This window comes from Mastomys coucha, unplaced genomic scaffold (genome assembly GCF_008632895.1).
Source record: "Mastomys coucha isolate ucsf_1 unplaced genomic scaffold, UCSF_Mcou_1 pScaffold16, whole genome shotgun sequence".
In the NCBI taxonomy this organism is placed as follows: domain Eukaryota; kingdom Metazoa; phylum Chordata; class Mammalia; order Rodentia; family Muridae; genus Mastomys; species Mastomys coucha.
In genome coordinates, this window is record NW_022196898.1 from 107,217,350 (window position 1) to 107,232,379 (window position 15,030).

At 36.1% G+C, this 15,030-nt stretch overlaps 1 protein-coding gene across 1 annotated transcript in view; it reads left to right on the forward strand.

Annotated features, from left to right (window-relative positions):
* The window catches only part of Rpe65 (retinoid isomerohydrolase RPE65), a 25,713-nt gene extending 11,705 nt beyond the window's left edge, over positions 1–14,008 (forward strand). Inside the window, exons 4-15 of the mRNA XM_031376195.1 lie at positions 751–858; positions 950–1,091; positions 2,613–2,760; positions 4,301–4,382; positions 4,596–4,728; positions 4,823–4,962; positions 5,654–5,783; positions 11,765–11,879; positions 11,968–12,062; positions 12,166–12,277; positions 13,624–13,786; positions 13,997–14,008. Coding sequence (XP_031232055.1) covers positions 751–858; positions 950–1,091; positions 2,613–2,760; positions 4,301–4,382; positions 4,596–4,728; positions 4,823–4,962; positions 5,654–5,783; positions 11,765–11,879; positions 11,968–12,062; positions 12,166–12,277; positions 13,624–13,775 — 1,357 coding nt within the window. The 3' untranslated portion in view covers positions 13,776–13,786; positions 13,997–14,008. The remainder of the gene's footprint in view (positions 1–750; positions 859–949; positions 1,092–2,612; positions 2,761–4,300; positions 4,383–4,595; positions 4,729–4,822; positions 4,963–5,653; positions 5,784–11,764; positions 11,880–11,967; positions 12,063–12,165; positions 12,278–13,623; positions 13,787–13,996) is intronic.
* Positions 14,009–15,030: the final 1,022 nt, after the last annotated feature.

Below are 15,030 nucleotides of genomic sequence, written 5' to 3' on the forward strand. Positions count from 1 at the left end.
CCTTCTTCTTCTTCTTCTTCTTCTTCTTCTTCTTCTTCTTCTTCTTCTTTTTCTTCTTCTTATTCCTCCTTTTCCTCCTTCTCCTCTTCCTCCTGCTCCTTCTTCTCTCTACCTCTCCTTTCTTTAAAAATGTTTTGGAAACATTTTTTCATGTGTATGTTTACCTGCATGTATATCTGTGCACCACTCTCATGCAGTACCTGTAGAAATCAGAATATCATGCCAGATCTCCTGGGAGTGGAGTTATAGATAGATGTTTGTGAGCCCAAAACATGGGTGCTGGGAATTGAATCCAAGTCTTCTGGAAGAGCAGCCAATGATCTCAATGGCTGAGTCACCACTTCAGCCTTCAGCCTGTTTTCTTATATTAGCTGTCCAGTGGTACCATCCACAGTGGGCTGGACTCTCCTGCATCAATCATTAGTTTGTTAAAATGTCCCATGGACTTGCCTACAGGAAATCTGATGGAGGCATCTTTTTAATGAAAGTTTTCTTTTCTACAAAGAATTCTAGTTCATATCATGTTGACAAAAACTACCCACCATGATATGGGACACTTACTTTTTCTAATTCTGACCAATGTCAGAATCACATATATCAAGTACTTAACTTTCAGTGCCTCAATTTCTCTATCAATCACTTGGAGAGATTCATGATTCCAATTTGATGAAAACACACTGATTCTCAGCTTCATATGTCTTGAATGGATACCCTACTTGTATCTTTTTCCCATTTCTCAATATTCTTCAGATTCATCCGCACTGATGCTTATGTTCGAGCAATGACTGAGAAGAGGATTGTCATAACAGAATTTGGCACCTGTGCTTTCCCAGACCCCTGCAAGAATATATTTTCCAGGTTAATAAAACCAAACTGCATTTCATATCAGCCCCTTTTTGTTCATATAGTTTTAAAGTTACTGAACTGCAAAATTCATTTGCTTCTGCAGATTTTTTTCTTACTTTCAAGGTGTCGAAGTTACTGACAATGCCCTTGTAAATATCTACCCAGTGGGAGAAGATTACTATGCATGCACAGAGACCAACTTTATCACAAAGATTAACCCAGAGACCTTGGACACGATTAAGCAGGTAGGACACTGTGCTTAGGGAACATCACTCAAGTACATAATATTGGAAACTTAGAATTAAAACATTAGGATAAATTTGACAGAAAGAACAGATGAGACAGAATAAATTTTGACTTCTTGCTGGTCCCCAACTATGAGATATTTAACATAGGGTGGAATTTATTTCTTAATCTGTGACATTTGAAATACATAGATGGGAGGAAAACATTAAAACAACTTACATTTGTTCATTTATAAAACAAATGTTTTCTGAGGCCTTCACATGTATTAAAACTTCTGTAAGATACAGGAGAATTAGCAATGAGTAACACAGCACTGTCTCTGACCCTTCAGGTATAATAGGCTAGCTTGTATCCAGTGTATGGCAGTCTTAAATAACAGCTATTAATATTGAAAAACTGCCATTGGTGGTTCTAAGCAACTTTGTTGCACCAATTTTCCCTTTTAATAGATACTTATTAGAAATAAGGCTATATTTTAAATAAAACGGTATTGATCAAAATATTGGAAAATGATACACTTTGCACTTTTCATGAAAAATACTTAAAATAGACACACAATCTCAACCAGTATGTATTAACATATGTTTGCAAAGTATTGTGCTTATCTTTAGTAAGCTTAACTTCTAGATGGGGAAATCAAAGAAGCACACTATAGTAGGATTCAGAAAGTGATAAATCTTTTAAGAAAATGTAAACTTAACGAAAACAAATACAAAAGTATGTCTCAATACAGTTGTTTAGAGTGAAAAAAGATTAAATCAGAGTCTAAACTTTTGCATTTCATCTGAATACATGTAACTTTGGTGAATTTGGTCAAAGAATATTCTAGATTGAAGGGTTGCATGATCAAAGTCACAGAGATAGGAAAATAAGGGGCATTTATGCAGAAGCTGAGAATAATCTTTTTGTGCTAAACCTGTAGCAATTCTCTGTGGAAGCTTTAAACAAGAGATGGCTGTTCAATGTAGGCTGCCCCATACACTGAAAAGGCCTGATGATCCTGGCTTTGTCCTCTAAATACTAGAAATGTCTTTGATCACTATGAAATTCAAAAGTGACTCTGATATCTCAGGTAGGGAATAATAACACTTTAAACTGAGAACTAGTAATTTAAAAGTATAGATAGTTTAAAAGGGAGCAGTGAGACACAATAGGGTGAAACTGAAAGCTGGAATACTAAGCTAGAAATTTGGAATAAAATTTCTCTAATTGAAAGCTACTGAAAGTCTTTGCTCAAAGAAATTATACAAGCAGCTATACATTAAGGTGTTTACTTGGGAATGGGAAGCAATAAGGGCTAAGTAGGGCACCAGTCATGGAATTCAGGACTATAAAGAACATTAATATGATATCTATTTCAAATAGTTAGAATAAAGGAGTTAGATATTCTGCCGTTAGTTTATTGATCTCAACCTCAGCCCAGTATTAGTTTATTGACCTCAACCTATACCCAGTGTCCTACTCATAAGTGTGCAACTGAAACAGAAAGGATCCTCAAAGATTCATCTTTCATTCCACAGGTTGATCTTTGCAACTATATTTCCGTCAATGGTGCCACTGCTCATCCACATATTGAAAGTGATGGAACAGTTTACAACATTGGCAATTGCTTTGGGAAAAATTTTACAGTTGCCTACAACATTATTAAGATCCCTCCACTGAAAGCAGGTGAAGTTGTAATCTTCCCTCCAGTAGGGGAAAAGGGTGTTCAAATCATTGAAAATAAGTTGTTAGAAATATCAGATCTACATCATAGTATCAAGGTTACTCTCAAATTTAATAAGACTTTCTCTCATTTGTAATCCTACCAAGTAATCAATATCCAAAGGCAGGACAGTAAGCAATGAGAAAAATCAAGAAAACAAGAAGCCAAGTTCTATTCTGCAATGTTTCAAAATCTAGTCCATTTAAATATTAATTATGTCAAATATAAATTTGATAAATTTAATTCTATCAAACATTTGCTGAGCCCTTATTCTTGTGCCAAACAAAATATTGAGTTCCTCTTTATATGGAATGACTGCAAATTTTGGGGAGTGAGGCCTTTGACATTACTTAAGAAGTCACTCACATTATTTTCTCACCTGTGAACTTTAGTGTGCTTAGTACTTATTGGACAGAGCTGTTGATGTTGTTCATCCATACTCTAGTTCTAAGGAATTTTGCAATACCAGAGAGCACTTTGCCCACACTAAAGCACTGTTTTACTTCCTTAGACTTAAACCTGACCTCTACTTGCTGTAAAATGTGACTCTATAGTACTCTTCCCTCTGTACTTTTTCAAATGTGCTGCTATTTGGATTTTCCTAGGTTAGTATAGCTTCACAATACAAAGAAGTCATCAAAATGTGGGTAGGTCTGGAAAACACTATTAGCCTCTTATGTAGAACTATTTGGTGCTCCTGGGATTGGGGAGAGCCCTCTTCTTGGAAGAGATTGAAAATGTTTCTAACTGTAAATAGCAGGCTGAAGGGAAAAAAACTTATTGAAGGGAAGATATCCAGACCAGGACCAATCAGAAAAGAGAGAAAGTCCTAAGGGCTCCCAAGAGCCTATAAAAAGTCCTACCCCAAACTAAAGATTGCGTTCCAACCTCTGAAGTCTCTCCTATACCCAACAATAGGAGTAGTTTGCCAGTTAAAATTAAGTTTTAGGAGTTTGTTCTTTAATTCTATCTGTGCCTGGTGTGTCTTTTTTCCCATATCAGCCCAAATCTTCTTCCATTCCATCAGGTGCTCTCAGATTTGTACCTATTACTTTCTGTCCTGAACCCTCAGCTGCTACTTTCTTGTCCCCTGTCTCAGTTCTCTAGCTAACAATGGCTCCCTGCTCTCCATCTGTCTCTAAATTTTCCTGAGTGAGTCTTCTTTCTAAGACATACAATTGTTTGTCCTTAACCCATAAGGAACTTGGTAGGATCCTTAGGTAACCACCTCTCACTCAAGACCCCCTTAACAACATGAAATTCTACTAAGATATGCCAATGACTGAGAAGATGAAAACAAGCTCTGAAAAAATCCACATCTTAAAATGTATTTTTGCTTATATAAGCTGTTTTGGATGTTTTACATGAAGAAACAGAAGGAGGAAGAAGAAGAAGAAGAAGAAGAAGAAGAAGAAGAAGAAGAAGAAGAAGAAGAAGAAGAAGAAGAAGAAGAAGAAGAGGAAGAAAAGTTGTTCTAAAGCCTTTAAAATCACTTTATTTCAGACAAGGAAGATCCAATAAGCAAGTCAGAAGTAGTTGTCCAGTTCCCCTGCAGTGACCGGTTCAAGCCATCTTATGTACACAGGTAATTTGAAGGACAGCTTAAATTTAAAGATGTCCCTTTCCTACCTTTGATACTAACCCTGATCTGGAAGGTCTTTGTAGAAAACTAATTTAAAGGCAATTACTTCCATGTAAAAATTGTAGATCAGAGTAACTATACTTTGTGTAGATCCCTGCCCACCCATAACTGAGAACTAGCTCTCCCATTCACAAGCCCGTTTGTGTTTCTGAACAGTTTTGGTCTGACTCCCAACTATATTGTTTTTGTGGAGACTCCAGTCAAAATTAACCTTTTCAAGTTTCTTTCTTCATGGAGTCTTTGGGGAGCCAACTACATGGACTGTTTCGAGTCCAATGAAACCATGGGGGTATGTCTGATTCATTTGTTACATTGTAATTCTAAGGAAAGTATTTTATAATTTTTCCCTTAAAAGTTATCAAAACATTTCCTCACTTTTCCAGGTTTGGATTCATGTTGCTGACAAAAAAAGAAGAAAATATTTCAATAATAAATACAGGACCTCGCCTTTCAACCTCTTCCATCATATCAATACTTATGAAGACAATGGGTTTCTGATTGTGGATCTCTGTTGCTGGAAAGGGTAAAAAAAAAAATATGTTGAATAAAAGTCCTATCTCCAATTTCTTCTGGAAACAAAGAGCCTTAACAAATATGCAAGTCCTTGTTGTTTAATGTGAATCACATATAAAAAAGGAAGTGGTATAAAATAGCAAAAAATGTAATGATAATGACCAGAGAGTTTAGAAAATCAGAGGCAGACTAACCATCAGAACTAGAGTTAATACTGAACACCAACTTGATCTGAACTAGGCCTGAAAATGGAAACTGTAAAGTGCCTTGAACTCTCCCTCATTCTGAATAATAGAAACAGAAATGCTATTCTCAGTCTAGTCATTAAAAATATATTGACTCCTAAAGACACAGAGGGGAGACAATGGAACAGAACAAAGAGTATGTAAAGCTGCTGTTACTGCAACATATCCATGAGGTAAGTCTTTTCATTTTCCCTCACTGAGTAAGAGGAGGAAATGACTCTGACATTATTTGTGTCAATAACAGTCTGGGTTGTGGCCTAAGGTAATATCAGACATATGTGCTTTCAAAGTCATGAATCACCTCTAAAATTGGTTAGGTGTGGTGATGCGTGCCTTAAATCCCAACATTTGGGAGAAAGAGGCAGGAAGATCTTAAGTTCAAGGTCAGCCTATACTGCATTGGACTCTTTTCCATTATTTGCAATTGTATTCATCTTTGACTTCTTGTTTTCACAGGTTTGAATTTGTTTATAATTACTTATATTTAGCCAATTTACGTGAGAATTGGGAAGAAATAAAAAGAAATGCTATGAAGGCTCCTCAGCCTGAAGTCAGGAGATACGTACTTCCTTTGACAATTGACAAGGTAACTTTCTATGCATGAGTGTTTCAACTCACTTGGAAACTGTACTATTTATACATATAATCCTGAAATTTCAGATCTGGGAAGAGTTTTTAAATACCATAATTAAACCTTTTATTTTATAAATGGGGAAACTGAAGCTCAAAAAATGGTGTGATTTAGAAAAGGTGACTTCCACAGAACCAAGATTATATGTAGTTTTCTTAATTTCAAATTCTGTGGCCTTTTTATTCACAAGATCCTTTTGAAAGCATACTTCCTTAATAACTACAGACCCAGTTATTCCCAGCCTTTTTGACAGTTATACAAATATCCTAAAAAAAAAAATTTAATTCTGGAGAAATGAAGGATCAGAAAGCAGGTCCTCAATCCATTGGCATAGGAAGTTTTTTTTTCTACAAATCTGAAAATAACATTAGACAACAAAAATAATTAATACTACTAGACAGTTGGTAGAGGAGTCTATAATATTCCTCTGAAGATTTATAGTTGAAATAATATAATATAATATAATATAATATAATATAATATAATAATATAGCAGGTCCACTGGCAAGAGAAATAACATTCAAAATTATTAATATATATATATGTATATATATAATACTAGTCAAAACCAAGAAAAACATATTTTTCCCATGTAAACAAATGGGCACCCACTTTTTCTGTCTATATTCTACCTCCTTGGACAAAAGGTGTTGAAGCAGATACATTGAACTAAAGGCTTAAATCAGAGGCAGTTGAAAGCAAACATAGCTTAGAACTTGATCCTTTTGCTTTTAATCATATCTGCAAACTGATAAAGAATAATAGTTAAGTGAAATTGGGCTCCTTAGATAGAAAAAAAGAACTACTGCTAAGACAAATAGTTGTATTTAAAAAAATAAAAAGCAAATGGAATTTAACATAGAAATATAACAAAATCCTTGGGATGTTTCATTGAAAGCAGAGGAGAGATGGGAGTTTGCAAGAACAGCTGGAAAGATGGATTCGAGTGAGAGAGATTATAAAGGGGCTTTCTTTATCAGAATCTGGATAACATATAATTGGTAAGAGATAATTCAGGAAGTATAAGTGTACATGGTGTGTGTGTGTGTGTGTGTGTGTGTGTGTGTGTGAGACATGGGTCCCTCTGGAAATGGCATAGAGAACAGATTGGGTAATAGAGAATCTTAAGCTAAACTCTCTTTTAGAATATAAATGCTCTTCTGCAATTTCAGTGCTCTTTCAATCCCATTTACTCCACGCTCTAGCTGTGCCTTTTATATTGCAATGTGGTCTGTTAGTGCAGTTTTAAAAGTGATAATTTCTCCTTTATCCCAGCTAGCTTCCAAATAAATGAGACAGAGACTATAAGATTTATTTAATCAACCTTTATGGCACAATTACTGAGCAGTATTAATCTATTTTAATCCTCTAAATTAAACTGGCCACCAGACAGCCAAAATACCAGAGGTACTTGCATTTCAGTATTGATATGGCTTTCCCCACTCCAGGTGTGTTCCCATGGTGTCACCTGATCCCTCCTCTCATGGCAAATCCTTCCTTCCTCTCTCCCTTTCCCCTAGCTGGGATTAGCAGTACAGACCTACTCTCTCCTCTGCTCACCCTTTGGCTGATCAGCATTTATTGACAAATCCAAGAATAAATGGGGAGCAATATTTATACAACATTGAGACCAGATATTTTTAGAATAAGCATTACAATGCCGTGTCTGGATTGCAACTAAATATGGGGGCAGATAAATCAACATTTAAATAATACAAGGATAATATTTACACAATGTACAATAACATGATGCCTACAGCTACCTGCCCTGCTATCACTCCTACTATAAATTTCTTTCCATTGAACATACCACATAATATCCTTTATGACCTAGAAATACTCACTTTCCTTTCTCAAATCATTTTGCATGGTTAACAATTATGAACGACATCCATGTAGATAATCATTCTTTATCAATCTTGTCAAAATCACACTGTAGTTCAATTAGATTATCTATCTTCTCCATATTTGTAGCTGTCTGTTTAAATTTAAGTGTAGCAAACACATAGTCGTGTTTCTTGGTTCAATTTTAAATGTCTGACCACAAATCTTATTGCTTCATTTCCTAACTTCATCTATTGTCTTATTTTGCTAGTTAAATATTCCAGATCTTCCTCTCCACTATTATAGCTCCCACTTTTAGAGCTTCATATGTAATTATGGTGGTGTTTTCTCTTCATATGAAATGAAATGAAAGTAAAAAGAAAAGAATCAATAATTCCTGCTGTCCAGTCACTCAGCAGCATTTGTACCCATACCTTGAATATCTATCTTCCTAAGCAAAGCTAATCTTTCTCATCCTTGCTGTTGATACATTAGTCTAGCAATCTCCTCTTTTCCTTCCTCCCTCCCTGATCTTCCTTCCTTAGAGAACCAAGTCCTATCAACTCATTTTGCCTTAATAAGATACCACTACATATTTTTCTTTTGCTGAAAGACTCTATAACTCAGTCATTGGCTCCTATAGTATCCTTTTTATGTCCTCAGTGCTTTGATAGATTTCTTTTAAAGTAGCCTGAATAACATCTCTTCTTGCTTCTGAATCTCAAGGTTCAAGTTATCAACCACTACCACCAATTTTCAATGTAATAGCAAGCAACAAAACCTAAAACTGCACCCAGTCAAAAACTGTACCTCCTATAATAGTTCTAACCATTGTGGGACAATACCAACCTTTAATAGATCAGACAACATGGTGCTGGGCTTGCTATCTCTCTCACTTTCAAACACTAGTCACCAGGAAATTCTCAACTCCATCTCCCCTGTCTCACTGACTGCAATGTTACCTGCCCAACTAGAATCATTTTCTCTAGATTGGGGTACTATAAAACAAAGTGGTTTTACTGAATCCAATGTTGCATTTTTACTCCCATCACCAAAACAAATACCCAAGTGTAGATTCAACAAAGCAGAGGGATGTCTTTGAGGATAAATCATGTGGGGAATGGAATATGGAGTGTAAAAAAAATAAATTAATTTTAAAAAAGAATAAATCTCAGTGTCTTCCTTGCCTACTCAAAATCCTTATATATTTTTCTCTCATTTATCCACAGTGAAAGCTCAGGTCTTCACTATAACCCATGTGTTTTACACAATCTAAGCCTATTAGCTCTCCACAAAGTCTTGTAATTTACCACTACACTTATCCTTGGTACTCCTGGAACATACTCAGTACCATTCTCCTAGATTAGGACAGTTTTTTCCCTCCCTGCTTGAGTGCATTGCAGGTTTCCTCATTTAAGAGTTTTGTATCAAATACCACTTTTACAAAGAGACTTACCCTGACCCCATGTTAAAATTTCAACCCACAAATTCTTCACTCTTTAAATCCCTTTACTATTCTATTTTTATTTCTATATTCATGGTACACTGCATACTTTATTAAGTGTATTTGCTAATCTCCAAATAGAATAAAAGCTTCACTGACCCTCATATGCCCCAGTGTAGGGGAATGCCAGGGCCAGGAAGCAGAAGAGGGTGAGTTGGTGAGCGGGGGGTGGGGTGGGGGGGGAGGGAATAAGAATATTTTTTGGAGGGGAAACCAGGAAAGGGGATATCATTTGAAATGTAAATAAAGAAAATATCTAATAAAAAATAAATTTTAAAAAAGAATATAAAATATGATCCAGAAGTATTTTCCTACTGTTTTCATACAATCATCTAAGGTGTGTGTGTGTGTGTGTGTGTGTGTGTGTGTGTGTACCATTACATGTATATGAGAGGAGATAAATGTCCTTTTAAAAATCTGGCTTAGTAGGTTTTCTGTTTGACAATATAATTTCATCTCATTTTTATATATCCCAGCTAGAAAATAATAAACACTTTATCCTCAGGCAGTTGACAGCTGTTGCTCTTCAGAAACTATAATTTAAAAAAAAAAAAAAAAAAAAAGAGGGAGGGCCTATTTTCATAGGGTCCTTCCTCAAATCCTTAACTTTCTCTGAGAACAGCTTCATCTCACTGATGAAGAAATTGAGTCGCTAAGATCCTCTGTGACTTCCTCATGGGTATTGGTTCCTAACTCAGCTGCTGGCCAAGCAGGCAGTATGTTAAGACTGGGATGGAGGCACACCCTAGCTCTGTGACTTTGGCATAGTGCTTCATCTGAGGCTAAATTTCCTCAGATGTGTAAAATGGAAGAAAGACAGGACTTAGCCAGGCAGTGGTGGCGCACGCCTTTAATCCCAGCACTTGGAAGGCAGAGGCAGGTGAATTTCTGAGTTCGAGGCCAGCCTGGGCTACAGAATGAGTTCCAGGACAGCCAGGGCAATCCAGAAAAACCCTGTTTTGAAAAAAGAAAGAAAGAAAGAAAGAGAAAAAGAAAGAAAGAATGAAGGAAAGAAAGAAAGAAAAAGACAGGACTTACCTGCTGTGATAACCACATTAATATGACCAAATGGATTGCACAGTGCCTGGCATCTAAATAAAAACTGCTGCTACTGTTCATTAGCATTGTCATAGTGATGTTGTATTAGTGTTCTGTATTAAGGTGGTATATAAAAGGAGGTGTCAGACAGAGACTGACTAGTTGGCTGTTTTGCCAGTCCTTTTTGATAGTATATGTTGGGTGTGATTATGACAGCTCTGTGTGTGATGTCAACACTTTCTTATTGCTTATTCTTCATGTTCCCAGTCTTGTTTTCTTTTTGACTGAGTTTCCTTTTACCACTGTATGTGTAGGGTTGTAGTCAGGTCTGAACTGACATTTCCTCTATTGCTCTCTTCCCTGATCTTCCCCAACATGGACCCACACATTCAGAGTCTTCAGAAACTCCAAATGTATAGAAACAGGAAGCCATTTCCATACTTCCAGGCTGTGCCTTGAGCCCTAAAGTTTTTCTTTCTCTGGTTTAGGTTCTAGTCTTACCAGGGCTTCAAAACTTCAACTTTTCACTGTCACAGAGACACTTCCAACCACACCTGTTTATTCACAAGTATAAGTATGTTAAGCATGCTAAGTAGTTTTATTACAATTACTCCCTGCACAGTCCTTATTTCTTCCTGAATTGAAAAATCCTATTCTCATTTTTATCTGAAGTTAAATTTCAACTTTAGGTTGTTCTCAGGCTTTGTCTTTTTCTGACTCCTTAAAACAGACAGAAACTTTTCTCTACCTACTTGACATTGACATATTATTATTGGCATTGACTTTATATTATGAGCCCACTGTAATGCCCTGTCCTTTCCTACCCACAGGTAAGTGTCACCTATGTTTTCATTTATCCCACAATATTACAAAATCCCTTGATTATAATGCTTTCATGTTGTTTCTTAAATTACACACACACACACAAACACACACACACACACAAACACACACACACAGGCCATTTCAATCCTTTTTATAATTGTCTCTCTAACACCTAATATAACCTATAATCTACAGGAAGTTCTCAATAAGTGCTTGTGATGTAACCAAATGACCAAGATGCTTTCAGTCATGCCAATTGCATTTGTAATGCTGAACTTGTAGACAACTGGAGAATCCCTAAATATCCTTTCCCTTCCTAGTACCTAACATGATGCCTAGCACACAAGTTAGTGATTAAGAAACTGACTTGCCTGACTGATTGATTGCATGAAAGAATAGACTTTTAGGACAGGACAATGTCACATGCCTCCTATTCTGAAGTCTAAGACCATTATTGTGAATTTTAAACTAATCAATATGGTTGTCACATTAGAGACAAGACATTTAACCCTGAACAATATGTTTCCAGCAGGTTACTTATAACCTACCACTATGCCATCTGAGAGACTTCCAAGGTGGATACAGTAGCTAGTCTTCTTGTCTGGTGGTGGTGGTGGTGGGGGTGGGGGTGGTGGTTTTCCTTACATGGTGACTTCTAAAAAAAAGAAGGAAAAGTTTGGGAAGTCTGCATTTATAGATACTTGAATTTCTTTCTCATGGTGTCCTCTGTTATCTTCTCTCTTAGGTTGACACGGGCAGAAATTTAGTCACACTCCCCCATACAACTGCCACAGCCATTCTGTGCAGTGATGAGACCATATGGCTGGAACCTGAGGTTCTCTTTTCAGGGCCCCGTCAAGGTAAGATGATCTAGTAAAAAGCTGAAAAGTTAATCAATGATTACTTAAAGATATTGAATTTTTCCTGTACCTATGTTCTGTTTTGAAGCCTTTGAATTTCCTCAGATCAATTACCAGAAGTGTGGGGGAAAACCTTATACTTATGCATATGGACTTGGGTTGAATCACTTTGTTCCAGACAAGGTAATAAAGCATACTTCTAACATCCAATAGATCTTTGAGTCATATGCTAGTCAAGTAAAGAAGCTCATTAATTAACCAATTGCTTTTTCTTGGGCATAAGCAGCTCTGTAAGCTGAATGTCAAAACTAAAGAAATGTGGATGTGGCAGGAGCCGGATTCTTACCCATCTGAACCCATCTTTGTTTCTCAACCAGATGCTCTGGAAGAAGATGATGGTAATGGAAGCAATGAGTGTATCTGGACTTTCCTATATATTGAAGTTCAGTGTGTTCACTATTAGGAAAGGGGTTGGGCTGATTATTTACTAAATTTCAAACAGTGGTTCTTAAAGTTAATGGAATTGCACATGAATTGAACTTCTGTGGTCAAATCTTATAGATTGCTACTAGAAAAAAACAAAATGCAACCAACCAAAACAAAAACAAAAACAAAACACCACAATAAAACACCTTCTGCATCATAGTGAGGCTCTGAATGGAAGGGATAAGAAAGGGCATAACAGTAAGAATTCTAATTCCCTTTGTTCACCAAAATATATTTCTGAATAATCAGATAGAGTTCTAAGAAAAGAAATAAAATATTCTAGCAGATCAATGAATGTGCATGTCTTGGACTCTAGTGCTTCTTTCTTTGTTTTAGTAAATTAAGGCTAAGCAGGAACAAGAGTCATAGCATAAAATAAAACAACTGTATTACATAGCATCAGTCTTGATTAAGCATTAATGCTAGGGAGCCTGGAAAGCTAGATCAGTGGTTAAGAGCACTGCTGGCTCTTTTTGAAGACAGGGTTCAATTCCCAGCACCCACATTATAGCTCACAACCAACTGTAGCTTCATCCTCAGGTGACCTAGAACCTTTTTCTGATCTCTGTGGACACCAGATATATATGGTACATAGGCACTTATGCAGACAAAATAAATATATGCATAAAAATAATAATAAAAGAATTTTAAAACATTAATGTAAGGTAAGGATAATATATTATATTCTGTAAGGTTAAAATTTTAAAATATGGGAAACCATAGAAGAATGATAAATAATTTTGGTGGCCATTTTCTGATAAGTGGTTTTATATTCACACCATTCATTGAAAAGTATAAAAACTAAGTTTTCATTTTGTTTGAAAGAAGTAAACTTACATATAAGTCTTGAAATTTATAGTTATAACATACTCCTCTGCTTTAAAAGCTTTAAAGTGTACATTTTTACTTAATCAAAACTTATATTAAAGATAAGAACATAGATCTGCTCCCTTAGTCAACACTGATGAATTAATACTTTGATCTGGTTGTTGTAGTAAGAAACTGTGGTGGCTTATTACAAACAAGGTCACGCTCTTCCTGGGGATAGTGCTAGTCCAGGAAGAGTTTAGTGTGTTCCTTCAAGTGGTCACACAGCCAGGTTATTAAAGAACCAAAATCACAATAATTCATATGGTTTTCTATGTGACTTATTTCTATGTGATTTCTATTTCTTAATGTAATACCACCTTACTACCTATATAATGTCAGATAATCTTAAAACCTGACTTTAAAATCTCAAAACTGTCTCAATTAACAGGTGTGGTTCTGAGTGTGGTAGTGAGCCCTGGGGCAGGACAAAAGCCTGCATATCTTCTGGTTCTGAATGCCAAAGACTTGAGTGAAATTGCCAGGGCTGAAGTGGAGACTAATATCCCTGTGACCTTCCATGGACTGTTCAAAAGATCATGAACATATTCCAAGTCAGCAAAAATGGCTCTGTGAGTAGTCACTTGTTCTCAGGTCTGAAAACCTGAGTTCAATCTCTATGATCCACATCATGAAAGGACAGAACTTACTCCTGGAAGTTGTCCTTTCACCTCTACACACACATTATAGGATGCATATATCCACATATAGTAAATAAATGTAATTTTTATTTAAAAATACAGAAAATCATCAACATATTCTAGCAAGACATGTTTCTAATGGCAAAATCAAGAAGGCCAGCAAGCTCCAAATCTATAAATAAATTCTGTTTATTTTAGGAGCTGGAGAGATGGCTCAGCAGTTAAGAACACGGATTGCCCTTCTACAGATCCAGAGTTCAATTCCCAGTGATCACATGGTGGCTCACATCCATCTGAAATGGGATCTGATGCCCTCTTCTGGTGTGTCTGAAGACAGCTACAGTGTACTCATAATATATATATGCTTATATATATATACATATGTATATTACATATATATAACATATATATATGTTACACATATATGATTTATCATACATATGATAAATAAATCTTTTAAAAAAACAGAAAAATAAAAAAATTCTGTTTATTTCATCTTGCTGTCCATCATGGTTTTATGTCAAATGTACTCAATTTTGCAGTATTTTTCAGAAATTTCAGAAATTGAGTTGGACAAGTAGTTCCTTTGAAAATTAAGTGATTATTTACATGATGATACTTTCTCTGTGAGATAAAAATACATTGAAAAATTATTTAAAACACTTAGTAATCAAATAGAAAAGGAATGTAAACTTTGAAAAGCTGCCTTTTCGTATTGGATCAGCTTTTGGGTATATGCCCAAGAGTGGTATACATGGGTCCTCAGGTAAGACTATGTCCAGTTTTCTGAGGAAACACCAAACTGATTTCCAGAGTGGTTTTACCAGCTTGCAATCCCACAAGCAATTAAGGAGTGTGTTCCTCTTTCTCCATATTCTCACCAGCTTTTGCTATCACCTGAGATTTTGATCTTACCCATTCAGACTAGTGTGAGGTGGAATCTCAGAGTTGTTTTGGTATGCATTTTCCTGATGACTAAGAATGTTGAATATTTCTTTAGGTGCTTCTCTGCCATTCAAGTTTCCTCAGTTGAGAATTCTCTGTTTAGCCATTTTCCCATTTTTAAATAGGGTTATTTGGTTCTCTAAAGTCTAACTTCGGCCGGGCGGTGGTGGCGCACGCCTTTAATCCCAGCACTTGGGAGGCAGAGGCAGGCG